This window comes from Metopolophium dirhodum, chromosome 6 (genome assembly GCF_019925205.1).
Source record: "Metopolophium dirhodum isolate CAU chromosome 6, ASM1992520v1, whole genome shotgun sequence".
Taxonomy (NCBI): Eukaryota; Metazoa; Arthropoda; class Insecta; order Hemiptera; family Aphididae; genus Metopolophium; species Metopolophium dirhodum.
In genome coordinates, this window is record NC_083565.1 from 8073151 (window position 1) to 8087676 (window position 14526).

At 29.5% G+C, this 14526-nt stretch overlaps 2 protein-coding genes across 3 annotated transcripts; one reads left to right on the top strand and one right to left on the bottom strand.

Annotated features, from left to right (window-relative positions):
• Nucleotides 1–4396: 4396 nt before the first annotated feature.
• On the top strand, nucleotides 4397–6992 carry LOC132946552 (gamma-glutamylcyclotransferase-like). 2 transcript variants are annotated; one of them, XM_061016603.1, is made up of 3 exons: nucleotides 4397–4406; nucleotides 4525–4634; nucleotides 4697–6992. In XM_061016603.1, the coding sequence occupies exons 1-3, from the start codon at nucleotides 4403–4405 to the stop codon at nucleotides 5123–5125; spliced, it is 543 nt and encodes a 180-aa protein (XP_060872586.1). In that variant the 5' UTR covers nucleotides 4397–4402; the 3' UTR covers nucleotides 5126–6992. The 2 variants fall into 2 exon arrangements, with proteins under 2 accessions (XP_060872586.1, XP_060872585.1); XM_061016602.1 differs by lacking the exon at nucleotides 4397–4406 and having other exon boundaries at nucleotides 4413–4634; nucleotides 4697–6990.
• Nucleotides 6993–7641: 649 nt separating this feature from the next.
• Nucleotides 7642–14358, bottom strand: LOC132946551 (leucine--tRNA ligase, mitochondrial). The gene is made up of 10 exons (XM_061016601.1): nucleotides 14092–14358; nucleotides 13793–14005; nucleotides 13483–13725; nucleotides 13275–13417; nucleotides 11829–12506; nucleotides 11599–11765; nucleotides 11184–11540; nucleotides 10865–11106; nucleotides 10553–10786; nucleotides 7642–8115 (listed from the first exon to the last, which is right to left on the bottom strand). Exons 1-10 carry the CDS (start codon nucleotides 14182–14184, stop codon nucleotides 7867–7869), a joined length of 2619 nt encoding a protein of 872 aa, XP_060872584.1. The 5' UTR covers nucleotides 14185–14358; the 3' UTR covers nucleotides 7642–7866.
• Between the last annotated feature and the right edge of the window lie 168 nt (nucleotides 14359–14526).

A 14526-nucleotide genomic window follows, 5' to 3' on the forward strand; every position in this document is an offset into this window, starting at 1 on the left:
ATGTGAATGACGCATCCCGATTCCGAGACACCGACCACTGACTAACCCTAGCCGACCGTGGTACACGCATAGACGCGGGGCCGACCATGTGGTCGAGCGCACATATTTAGATACACTTACAACCTACATATTATAATAGGTTCACGAGCTATATTACTTAAGCTTATCCAGTGTTATCGGTTTTCTTTCTATAATCAGGTACCTACCTAACGTGTATACTGTATGTGTGTGCAATCACTTTTTTATTCGATAAACAATATGTAATCGTGTTGGGTACCTACAGCTGGTTTTCGTCAAGGAATATCAAAAGCTGGAGGTAATTTTCTTGTTTTAAAAGTGCTTAAGAGAATGACAGTGCAACGTTTATTTTCTCCCTCAGACCCATGCGCAACACAGACCAAACGCGCATCACGTAAAATCATGTCTTACAATTTTTAAGTCTGGTTCTTGTTGCACTTCTGTTTTTAAAAACAATTTAGATTGTCCCGTCGGTGTTGTGAAAAGTTTAAATATGTTTTGTTTTCTTGTCCTGTGTGGACCCGGCGTTATTTGTAAAGAGCGATTTGTATACCAACGTATAAACACCACGTGGAAGATTTATCGAGTGAATGAAATTTTCAATACGTCATTGCAGATATTCTCTGTAATGTCCTAATGTAATTCACGCTTCTACAACGTATAGAACCGTCGGTCGTGCGTCATAGACATTCACGGTCATTTTACGTCATCAGGTCATCTGCATAACACGGTCACTGTGTTCACTGTTCATTCATAAAAATATTAAACATTAATGCATCATCTTCCATGCTGCCACCTTACACTAGTTCATACTATATGTCTATACATTATTATTGTAATTAGTATAACTAATGAAAAAAATACATTAAATACATTGCTGCTATGCTCAATAGGTATGAGGTATACCTACAGTATACAGCAGACAGCTAACAGTATGTGGTGAATGTAGGGCTGACGGTATTGAAAATAATTTTCGGTATTACGGTATTGATTTCAATACCGTTTGAAACGGTATACCGAAACCGAAATGATTCGGTATACCCAAATACCGATATGGTACCGGTATTTTAAAATTATTTTGGTAAATGGTATACCGTGAAAAACCGAATGAACGGTTTTAGTGCTGTTTTCTAGTATCAATGGCAATATTATAGTATACTATATATATAATAAAGTAAATAATGTGAAACAATAAAAGTAAAAAATATCGATACTATAGTTAGATTTTATTTATTATTTCGGTATACCGCACCATATCGGTATTTAGGTATACCGAATAATTTCGGTTTTTTACGGTATACCGCTTACCAAAATAATTTTAAAATACCGGTATACCGAAAATACCGTCAGCCATAGATAAATGGACATTTCCCCCCCCCCCCCCATTTTTCCGCGATTCACAGGAGTACATGTGCGTCATCATATTTTTTAATTTGATAAACAGAAAACATTTTATACGGGTTACAAATCGGAAGATATGACTCAAATTCGGAACTGGTAGTGGCTGCAAAAGGAATAATTCACATCCGGTTACATATCCTTGATCCAGCCTCGGGCAATCTAGGTTTTCAGTTTTCACTACAGTCTATAACAATAGTAAAACACGGTCAGTCGATAGATATACCGGCACTCTGCAGTCAGGCATGTGACTAATGTCCGAGGAATCCGGAATCTTATATTATATAGCCGTATATTTATATACAGCCATACAGCCATACAGGTAACAGGTAGGTATATAATATATATGTATTATGATACAACGCATAACAATAACATAATATTTTGTATTATTATTGATTATATAATTCTTACCTGACGCGGTCATCTGATTGAGATTTAAGATCAACTAACTTGCAATACATAAATAAATATAAAATAAAGTTGTATACTTATATTATATGGTTATACTAACCTGCAGGCTGCAGCGTTGTAAATTGTAATAAATAAACTGCGAGAAGTTGCCTCTGCAGTTTCCAACATGTGTGTAGCGTGCTCATTTATATTAAAATATATTAAATAATGGGTTTAATATAATAATTACAATATTACATATACGGTTATAACTTATAATTTAATCTAGGAAAAAAATCCCCTTGATAGGAAAAAAAGCGTGTAAGTAAGTGGATGTTGCTCTGCTGTACAGTATTGTTTACAAGTGGGTCACTGTAATGGATGGTATAACCATCATGGTATTAAAGTTGAATTCAATTATAAAATATCATATTATGATTGTATACAAAAGACGATTCTGACTTTTTGTCAGTCTAGGATATTTTATATTATATTTAATATTTATATTGTTATTTACTTATTAGTTATTATTAATACGGTAGGCGGTAAGTTACAAAAAAATATCTAAAATCTTTATTCTTGGTTATTTAATATGTAATTTCGTCCACATTTGAACATAAAAATATAAAATTACTATAAAAAAAACCGTTTTCGTACGTCGAACCTTGTTTTAGATTTTCGATCCTTTAGCTATAAAAGTTGAACATTTTATACATTTTTAAATTTTGAATTTGATAAATTCTGTCAAAATTCTAACTTTGGGAATTAGCCTTGTATTAAATTTTCAAGCTTTTTTACCCAACAAATAGAATTTTATTGACATTCATAGAAAAAAAAACTAATACAATTGGAAACTGAAAATGTCCCTAAACAGTTCAAATCAAAATATTTTTAAAATTTTATCGTGTATAGAAAATGCAAATATAAACAACCAGTTAAAATTTCATGTGTGTACGGTCATTTGTTTTTAAGTTCACCAATAACCAAAGTGGATTTTGCGTAAAAATTCCCGTTTTCCTTAATTTTTTTTTGTTTTTTACGGCACTTTAAATTACTGAGAATTTTAAATTTTGACCTCCCCAATGCACCAACAATATTCACTTTCCTATCGAACAAGATACTGAAGTTGGAAATCGAAGCATTATTTCGACTACATATCGTGCAAACACACAAAAAAAAAAACATACATCATTGTAAAATCAATACATTCATCGTTCCACTTAGAATCTAAAATTGAAAATAGAAAATATACGTAAATATCACAAAACGAGTCAAAATGTTTTAAAAATGTTATCAAGTATAGAAAATAATAAATAAACATAAAGTTCAAATTTCAAGTGTCTACTGCAGTCATTCGTTTTTGCAGAATTTGAATTACAACAAAATAAGAAAATCGCTATACATGAGAAATCCAATGTTGTAAAAATTTGAACTTCAAACGCTCATAAAAATTTAATTTGATTTTCCGATAGACTTTTTTTTTTTTTTTGATAAAGTTAGACATATTTATGTGGAACCTTGTATTAAATTTTAAAATTTTAGATTTATAAAGAAACATTTATAAATTTACAATCTGCAAATGTATTTACAATAATCACAGTAATATAATATTACTTATGTAGTTATGTAAGTGTAGTTGGTATAAACACGAAGGAAAAGTTATTAGGAATTACCCAGCAATAACAGTTTTATCGTGATTTTTTTCTTTCCTGTGTTACTTTCCCACTTTTGCAACTCAAAGTTGTTAATAGGTACCTAATTAATCAAATACTCCGATTACCCGACATCCGAACTCTATGAACCCAGAACTCGTACATTGTACTTGGAACCCAGTGGCGTAGCCAGGATTATGAAATGGTGAGCTGGGGTGGGGGGTTAAGTATAAATTAAACCAAGTTTTTACCGTTTTCGTATATAAACAATACATTCATTAGGGGAAAAAATGTGAATGGTGATGGGGTTTAAACACCCAACCCCCCTCTTGGCTACGCCACTGATTGTACCTACTACATAGTACATTATGAGTTATGACTTAATGAGTTACAACGGCAGTACGGCACAATGCAGTCATGCCATCGTTATCACGTAAACGTTGCATCACAGAATGCCGGCCGCCAAGGTAATATTATTATCTATAAACCTTGGCCGGTCGCCGAGTGGGCTTATCGTGTTTGAAGCAAACGAATGAAAACGAGTTTATTTGTTTACGCCGTTTACTTATCTCGTACCTATATTATTATGATTAAAATATTAAATTGTTAATATTAAATAAAATTATTAAAATACCTATTTATGAGTATTGTAATAATTTAAAGTCAGTTGTCCGCAATCTCGTTATCGTTCGAGAGCTGCGCAGAATATTATAGTTGGCGATCGAAATTATTAGACTCACTAGAGATTCAAGACAAGAGGAGAAGACGTGCTTACAGCTTATGAAACATAGATAATTATTAATTCGATTTACAATAAGTTATAATATCAATGATGTTATAAATCGCGGTATTAATTATAATATATTGTTCATCAATCATTTGTTCAAACGTAGCATAGAAGGCTTGGAGGAATAAGACTATAAATAATATTGATATACTTTATGGGTAAATTAAATGATTTTATAAAACCGTAGTTAATAATTAAACGCTTTTTAGTTATTAGTTATTACAATGCAGATTACTTGGTTATTATTTTGTGCTTTATTTTTTTCCATATACGCAGCCGATAATATGAATAAATTCATGTACTTTGCGTATGGTAGCAACATGCTTGCAGACCGGATTCATATTAAAAATCCAACTGCTGTAAGAATCGGAACCGGCAAACTGAATGTATGTTACTTATACTGTTTTGAAAATGAACCATTGTTTTTAGTAATGTATTTTTGTTGTAGGCATTCCGTTTAGATTTTAAAGGGTTTTCACATTTTTGGGGCGGATGTCCATCAACAGTTGTTCCAGACCCTGAGGAACATGTTTGGGGTGTTTTGTGGCAACTGAATACCAGTGATTTGAGCAATCTAGATCAACAAGAAGGTGTTGAGAAAAAAATCTATGCACCATTTGAGGCAAACGTTGTGACACCAAATGGGGATAATGTATTAAGTCGCTGTTACATGCTTGTCAATCAGCCTGCTAAACAAATACCATTGCCACTTGACAGAAGACCATCAAAAGCATATCTAGAAACTATAATACTAGGGGCAAATGAAAGTGGTTTACCATTGGACTATTTACAATTTCTTAGTGAAATACTTGATAATGGCAATGATGGCCCGAAAATGCCATGGTCCAAGCGTGAACAACAAACTACTGAGTTGTAACTGACTTCTTGTCTTGTTTAAAATATGTAATAAATTAAGTTTTAAGTATTTTATAAAGAAAAAAAAAAGTGTACAAATCAAAATAATCTATAATATTCAATACTGTAAAAAAAAAGATGTAAGGAGGTAAGGGGACATTGATTAAAATCAGTTTTTATACAGACAAAATTGTTGGCGATTTTATACTTAATACCTATAGTTTAAATATAACGATATAAGATACCTATTAGATTGTCAGATTAAGCCCAAGTAATGTATTTACAAATTAATGTTCTCTTTTTATTTACTTTATTTTAGAGTTATAAATTTATGATAGATGGACAAATTATGACAAACAGAACATTTGAGATCATGTACAATATTTACTAGTTTGTCTTTATCATTTCTGTCTCATTACATAGATAGGTAGCATTATAAATATAATAGTTGATAAATTAAGAGTACTGCATAAGTAGTTTGATATCAGATGATGATATATTTTTCAATAAATTTTAAATATCCTGAATAACGTTTAATTATTGATTATACATAAAAAAAAATACCTGCAACATATGCGAGCTATTCATGCCAAAGAAGTGAGCCAGAGGCATATTTACGATTTTGGCATACTAAGTACACATATTTTGGGGCTCCTTTATTTCTGTTTCCTTTTGCTCATTGTCACAAAATCTTTTAAGCCCCCTCTAATAAGAAAATTTACTTCATCTCTCCGTTAAAAGTGTTACCCCAAAATGTATATTTTTCTCCTTATTGCACTTATGCTTTCAATAGTTTAGAGAACACTTTTATTTTACCATTACTCCATTTATTCCTAATAAAGAGTCAACTTTTACAATTAAATGAAACAAATTATAATTTTAGGTATTAGCCTTTTTTTTTTTTTAATTGTATATAAGACAATATAATAAAATACATTATACAGGGTGATTTTTTTATCATTGAACACTTATTATTTAAAAAGTATAAATGTTTTTGAAAATATTATTTTGCATAGTTTCAAATTATTTACAATCGTTTTTATTAAAAAAATTATATTTTTAATCCTTATAATTTTTATGTTTTTTACTTTTTTTAATGATAACAGAGTTTTAATTTAATATTCCAAAGCAGAATATTTGTATAAGTATTTCTAAACATAAAAATTGAATTTAGGGCGAATGAGACAAGTATTTAATGTTTTGATGAGCGGAGTGGAGTGGTACGGTGTTACCCCGCAAAATATTTGTCCGCTACTCCATTCATCTAAACTTTAAATACTTATAGCTCATTAACTACTTGTCCTAAATTCTATTTTTATGTTTTGAAATACTTGGACAAATATTCTACTTTGGAACATGAAATTAAAATTCAAGGATAAAAAATATTTGAAAATATAATTTCTTAATAAAAACGTTGTTTTGTAACTTGAAACTATGTAAAATAATATTTTCAAAAACATTTACACTTCTTGAAATAATGAGTGTTCAATGATAAAATAATCGACCTGTGTATATATATTACATAAAAATATGTATAGAAATGTAAAAGATATAATAAGAAAAAATACAAGTTATCACTTAACTTGGAAAATAATTTAACCTCTAGCGATGCGGGGGGCGGGCCCCCTAAATACGCCACTGGAGTCAGCATCACTTATAAGGGAGCTCAGAGTACAGCATATTAAGATGTACCATAGCTGTTTACACGGCACCTTCTGATCAGCTTTCCGCCACTCATACGCACGACTTGTATACTATTAAAATTTTTGCTAGAAATAAACTATAATTATTTTGTTCACTGTTGAAAATTGTTTGTTTAAATTATTTATTGAAAAAACAAAAATATCTGGATCTCAATATTTTTTACCAATTTGATAAGTAACATTTTTTTTATCTGTTAATTACGAACTGAATGAATTTAAAATAACTTTTAACTTAACTCAAGTTACTTTTTTCTTATGTAAATTTAACTTGACAAATTAAAAAAAATTTTCTCTTACCCAGCCTTGGTTCTGTGATAATAACTTGCATATTTGAATATTATATTTTGATGATTAAAATAAATTATTAAATAAACTGAATGAAAATAAATTGTTCTAACATTCCAATTTCTAACACTATTTGATTATTCGATTTGCTTCAATAGAGCCAAAAGTTTAATTGAAATATGAGATTATTTCCTAATAGAATTGTTTACAAATTTTATAAGTTAAATTTTTTTAAATTTTACAATTTCCTAAAACATATAATACACAAACTTTATTCCATATATTAGGAACTTGAATGTGTTGTTACAAACTTCCATTTTAGGAGAAACTTTAATAAAAACAGATAGGTTCTTTAAATTACTTGTTGTTGTTAACCAGAGTAACATTGCCAACAACCTTAAGATTATTTTTGGTATATATCTTCACCACTTTATTTTTTGGTCAAGTAAACTTACCATCAAATTTTTTTTCTTTGGTTTTTTATACAAAATGCGAGTAATTTTAGTAATATATTTTAGTATAAAAACACTACTTTACTCCTAAACAAACATGTAAAACAGTTTGGTTTATTCAACATAATTTTACACTTACGATTTACAATTTACACGGAGTGTCAATAATTTGTTAATCTATTATTGTTTTAACAAGGTAATTAGAGTATCTAGATACTAGGGAATATTTTTGCTTTTATACTATTTAATGTTTCTACTTTCTATATTGATGTATAATATGTGTAATAAATATTAAATTGAAAGTAATATCAAGGTTTTTATAACTAAATATTGTTTTTAACAATTTTGGAACTAGTAGACTTAGTCTTTGCAACAGATGTCCGGTCAGTCTTAATAAACACATATGTATCATTGTCCTCATATGACTGGAATCCAATATCAATAATATTCCAAGATGATGTATACTCTTTTATAATATCTTGATTCATAGTTAATTTTATAGCTGCTTCTTTAGTAAGTAACGCCATTTCTCTTTTAGGCATTGGTAATACACATTTAACAGCGTTGTTAACCTGCAAAAAAATAAATATATTATATACAAATACCTAGTTTATTGCCATGCCAAATGACTACATTGTTTGATATAAATAATCATAACAAAAATTCAAAATTTAAAATAAATTAATACTTTATCTTCAAGTAAAAAGAGTTTTTATACAAACTCATTTAAATTTTATTTATGATGAAGACAAAAAACAAAAATCCTATGTACAAAATTGATTCCTGTTATGAAAAAATTAAATGCCTAACAAATGATGTATGCAACAAACCAAGTTACCATACAGTGTGCTATAGACCTATTGTGGATAGAAGTCTTCTAACACACAGTAATTACCTAAAGTTGCTCTCAACTCCCAGGGGATTCAAATGGATAGATATGCCATTATACTATAAGAAAGGGTATAATTATTCATACAAATTTCGTAAGCTAGAAAATGAAAAATATAATGTTTATGGTCAACAAAAAATGGTATATATTAGTTAAAATAATATACTTAGCAATTAAATATTTGTATAATATTAATGCATACTTTCAAGAATTATGGAAAATCATGGAATGTACAAAATCAAACCATAAATAATCAAAAGCAAAGAATGATGAATAATACTTTGAATATAAATAATAATTATTATAAATGTGAAAAACTAAAAAATCAACGAAAAAATATTTCACAAAGTAAGATACATTTATATTTAGTCATAAACAAGGAAAATTTAAAAATGGAAAAATTACTTAATGCTTTAAGTTTTAGAATAAAAATATAACTTGTATTTTTAATTATATTGTGTGGATAGTGTATAGATAAATAATTTTTAATAGATGATAAAACCATGTCAAATAATGCCAATAAAACAAAAATAAAAAATATTAATACCAATAAACATGGAATGGGAGATGACTCAAAACATAAAAATGACTCATTAATTCAAAAAGATGAAGATAGTTCTAGTGAAAAACTAAGAAAAATAAAAGATCAACAAGAAACAGACGATATAATGGAAAAAAAAAAAAAAGTTATGGTTACAAGATGAAAAAAAAAGGAAAAAAAGGGAGGAAGAAGAAAATAAATTTAAATCTTCTATACGAGCTAAAGAAAAAGAAAAAGAAGAACAGAAGAAAAATATGGAAGAAAAAATCAAAATGAAATTAAAACGCAACCAAATATTGGAAGAACAAAGAAAACAAAAAATTGAAAAGGAAAAGGAAGATATAGCTAAAGCACAAGAATTAGCAAAAAAAAAAATGCTAGAAGAGAATGATATATTATCTAAAGAAGCTAAAGAAGCTGAAAGGCTACGCAGACTTGAAGCAATTAAAGAAGAAGAAGAGGAAGCGTGGAGAAAAAAAATAAATGAAGAATTTGCCTTAAAAATGGGTTATACACCGAATTCAAATATTGTCAACAAAAAAAACGAACATTCTATGTGTAATAATGGCAATAAAAGATTAACTCAATATACCGACAAACTACTCAAAGAAATAAAACAAAACAATCAAGTTTTTGATCCAGGAAATTTAATGAAACAACTCATCAAGAGAGAATTGAACAAAGCAGAAAACAAAAAAGTTAAAAATTAATTTTATACTTGATGTTAATATAAGATTAATATTAAAAATATATTTTTAGGTAAAACAAAAAAGCCGGCAGCGATTATGTCAACCATGCAATAAAAAAATAAAAAATATGATTATGATAAAAACAGAAGAAAAAAAGGACAAACCAGTTCTGCCAAAAAAAATAGAGTTTAAAAAATATTATGGAATTAATAACATAGTTAACTCTAAAACCTCGAACAGAGTATATCAATTAACAGACGTAAAATCAAATGAATATTGTATACCAAACAAACCCAAGAAAACGTTGCAAAATACTCTATGCAAAATACCCGTCGTGCATTGCTATAGTAATACATCATTTAGCACACTTGTATGCAATTGGAAGAACGAGGTGGCTGATATGATAAGAAACATGCAAAAACGTCGATATAACTGTACAAAATAGTTAAATATACAATACACTAAATGTTAAAACATTTAACATCAGATTTTAAAATAGGACATTGATTTATTTCAATATATATACAGCATTTTTTTTTAAATTTAAAATATGAATACCTATAGTTTTCTTTAATTTTTTTTTTTTTATTGATCTTGAGCCCGGCAGCTGAGGCCATTAGCTATTTTTAGTTTTTACTGTAGGTTATTAAGTCGGTAGGGGGAGGAACACGTATGTGTTTAGTTTGGCAGAATTTTTGATTGGGCACCCGTAGGTATCTGCCATACCCGGGTGGGGGATGGCGACACTTGTTCTCCGGACACCGTGACTTGTCCGAAGAAAAATGCCACCCATGGCCTGGGAATCGAACTCGGGTCGACTGCGTCGCAGCCGACGCCTTAGTCCGCTCGGCCTCTCCGTCCCCCATTTCTTTAATTTGTTGAATACTTACCACACAATATAAATTTAAAATATAATCGCTATCCACTTGTGGCCATTTTTGATGAATTACATCATTTTCCCAATTAATTTGTCCCCATTCATGATTTATGCGACCTGGTGCAGATACAAATCCACTCCATAAGGCAGATGTAAAGTGTGGAGCCATCGGAGTTAACATTATTATTTGAACAGCCAGTAGTCTTTCATATTCTGCACTATACTTAATCAATTCTTTAGGAGACTTCTGTAAAAGTATCAATATATTAAAATCTATAAAAATAAACATATAATTGAATAGTTTATTAAAATATGTATAATATACTCTTAAAATATTTGTCAACCCTTGTAGTTTTGAAATGGCTACACTCAATTGATATGATTTTCTGAAGTTACTTGAAATTTTTTTGACATGATAATTACGTGCATTGTGTAATTTAATTTCTTCTTTTTGGAATATAGATGAATCAATTGTATATCTTTGGACATCATCATTTTTTCTAACAGTTCGAAATTCTCTTATAGTCAACCATAATCTATGTTGCCAATTTAAAATTCCAGGAAATGCTAATAGTATTAATTATGTATTAAACAATATAAATTTGTACTACCATGTAACTTATTAGTTATTACTTATTACTCACTATCAGAATTCCAATTTCTATTAGATGTAGGTGCAACACTAGACAATACCAATAATCGCATGGTATCTACTCCATATTCACTTATAGTATTCTTTGGTTCAACTCCATTGTGTTTAGATTTACTCATTTTTTCCCATGTTGCAATAACCGGGTTGTCACCATCTTTAGAGAAATATGTTTTACCTTTTTTGATTACTTCATCTTCTTTTAAATATGTGCCATTAATTTTATTTTTAAAACTTTGACCCATCACCATGCCTTGAACCAATAGTTTTTTAAACGGTTCCAAACAAGGAGACAAACCAATGGAATGTAGAAAGTGGTTAAAGAACCTCGCATAATATAGATGCAAAACAGCTAAAAGAAAATAATACATTTTAACTATTTTCATTAATTCTTTTAAGAGTAAATTTACCATGTTCTTTTCCACCAACATATATATCAACAGGCATCATTTTGTTGGCCAACGTCTTATCAAATGGCTGAGAACTATTTTTAGGATCTAAATATCTCATATAATACCAACTGGAATCCACAAAAGTATCCATTGTATTTGTTTCTCTTTTTGCCTCTTTACCACATCTAGGAAACTACAATATTAATGTTATGTTTGTGTTTCATACAAGTATTAAATGTACTACTTACTTTGGACAAGTAGTCTTAATCCATTCTTCGACTAACTCTAACGATTTAAATTTTTTACCACTTTGTACATCAAGCATTGGCAATTTTACTGGTAATTGTTCTTCTGGTACAGCTTGAGCTCCACAGTTGGTACAATGAATAATTGGTACAGGAGTACCCCAATATCTCTGTCTGGATATTAACCAATCCTGTAATTTAGAGCTTACTTGATAACCACCACAATTTAACTGTTTTGCTTTTTCACAAATTATTTCTCTAGATAAATATGAGCTTTGGTTTACAGAATGAAAAATATTATGCTTTTCAGCTAATTCTTTATCAATAGAATTTTCATGTGGCACAGCTAAGCGTGATTCTTGCCCTTCTGGATATACAACACGATCAGTAACTAAAATCTGTAATTTGCTGCCAGTAATAGGGTTCTTAATGTATACATTTGTATGATTCAGAACATAATATTTATGTACAAAAGAATCGGGCTTAACACAAACAAATGCAGCTAATGGTACATGTTCTGGATTTTGTGTCCAAACATTGAGTATTGTTCTACATACATTATCAGTATATAGTTTAAAATCAAATTTATATCCGTCACATTCTCCAATCCAATGTTTTTGCAGTTTTATAATATCTCTCCAATCTATTAAAGATGGATCATTTAGTCCTTCAAACAGAGCTCTGGAAACAATGGTTAAAATCTATTAGTTGCACTAACTATAACAATTATTCAAGGGCAGCAGAGTTGTAAAGCACTACAACTACAAACTATGTTTTATTAGGGGAAATGATAACACAGGTCGTTAAACGCCGTCAGTTACATCGCGAAACGAGTTCCTTCTCTTGTAGAATGGAGTACATATGAAACACAGTAAATTAATAAAAAAAGTTTTAAAACTGAAATACATTTTAATTTGTTTTACAATTTTCTATAGAAATTTTAAGGGGAACACGGAAAATAACCTCTACAAAGTACAAACTATGCTTGATTTCTGATCACTAAATAGTAAATAGTACTAATTATAATTTGGAAAGCACTACTGCAATTAGTGTCAGTAAAACAATTTGTTTTTAACCTGATCATTTATAAATGTAAAGAGCTATTTAGTTTAAGTGATTTAGCATTAAATAGTTCATATACTTAAGTATCATCAGTGGCATGGTGAACAGTAATTTCGAAGGCAATTGCCTTTCAGATTTCGCTTAAATAGAGGGGTAGCCAATGGGTCCCCTAGTAAATATAATATGATATACTCAATAGGTAGTCAATAATGATCTGAAATATAATTAGTTATATTTATATTAATATATTATTATTTATTATGCATTAATACTTGGGATATTTGTAACCTGCCTATGTAATATTTTCAGTTCGCCACACCACTGAGTATCATATAAACATTGATTATTAAAATGAACAAACACTAAGTTATTGAATGTTTAACTAACTTGGAAAATTGTGTTGTTTTTATAAACCATTGTTTCAGAACTTTTTTCTCAACAATAGCACCAGACCGCCAAGAACGTCCATTTTCATCTACTTGTTCATTAGCTAACACTGTTTCGTCTACTGGATCCCAATTAACTTCAGCCTAAACAAGAAAAGTAAATTATTAGCCAGTGCTAGTAAACAGTTGACACAAAGGAAATGGCTTACTTCCTTAGAATAAACAAGTCCAGATTGAAACATTTTTAGAAAGAACCATTGAGTCCATTTATAATAAGTTGGATCACAGGTTGTTAATTCATTAGACCAATCAAAACTGCATCCAAGTTCTTGAAGCTGTTTTTTCATGTGATCAATGTTTGAACTAGTCCATTTATCAGCTGGTAAGCCATGTAGTATAGCTGCATTCTCAGCAGGAAGCCCAAATGCATCCCATCCCATAGGCTGAAATACCTATTGCAAAAATGTTTATAAAATGCTAACCTTATTTAATATGAATAATAATGAAAAATAAATTTACATTTTGTCCGTGCATGCGATGAAACCTAGCAATTGAATCTGCAATTACATACACTCGAACATGACCCATGTGTAAGTGACCAGACGGATAAGGAAACATCGATAACACGTAGAATTTTTTATTGACGTTATTTTTATCAAAACTACCTTTACATAGTTTATCTTTCCAGTATTTCTCAATTTTTAGTTTTAGATCTATTGTCAACTCTTCATTCTATAAATAAATGTTGATGAGTTAGAACATGTTTAATTACAACATTAACTATTATTTATTATCAATACTTAAAGTTAGGTACTCACCCAAATATCATTACTAAGAGATCTACGGTTTGGAGAATATTTCCTATAACATCTAAGGTTATTAAGTTTATAAAATATTTCTTTGGAAATCATTGCCCACGATTAGAAATCGATACTAAGCACTACTCTAAAATATATCAAACAATAGATATAAATCTATTAACATTTAAAACCTAAAATATGGTCTTTTTTTTAATTTCTTGGCATACCTATTAGCAAATATTAGTTACTGTATTAATTATTTAATTATTAGCACAGATTTTATATAAAGGGGTGATAGCACAGAATAGATAAAGTTTTATCTGTGGCATCATTGCCGCATTGGACGCATGGCCTTAGATTACATTATCAGTCATAACTGATAAATCTTTATGATAATAGCAATTTAATCTATTCTGTGATAATAGCACAGAATAAAATTAAGACTAAGATTAA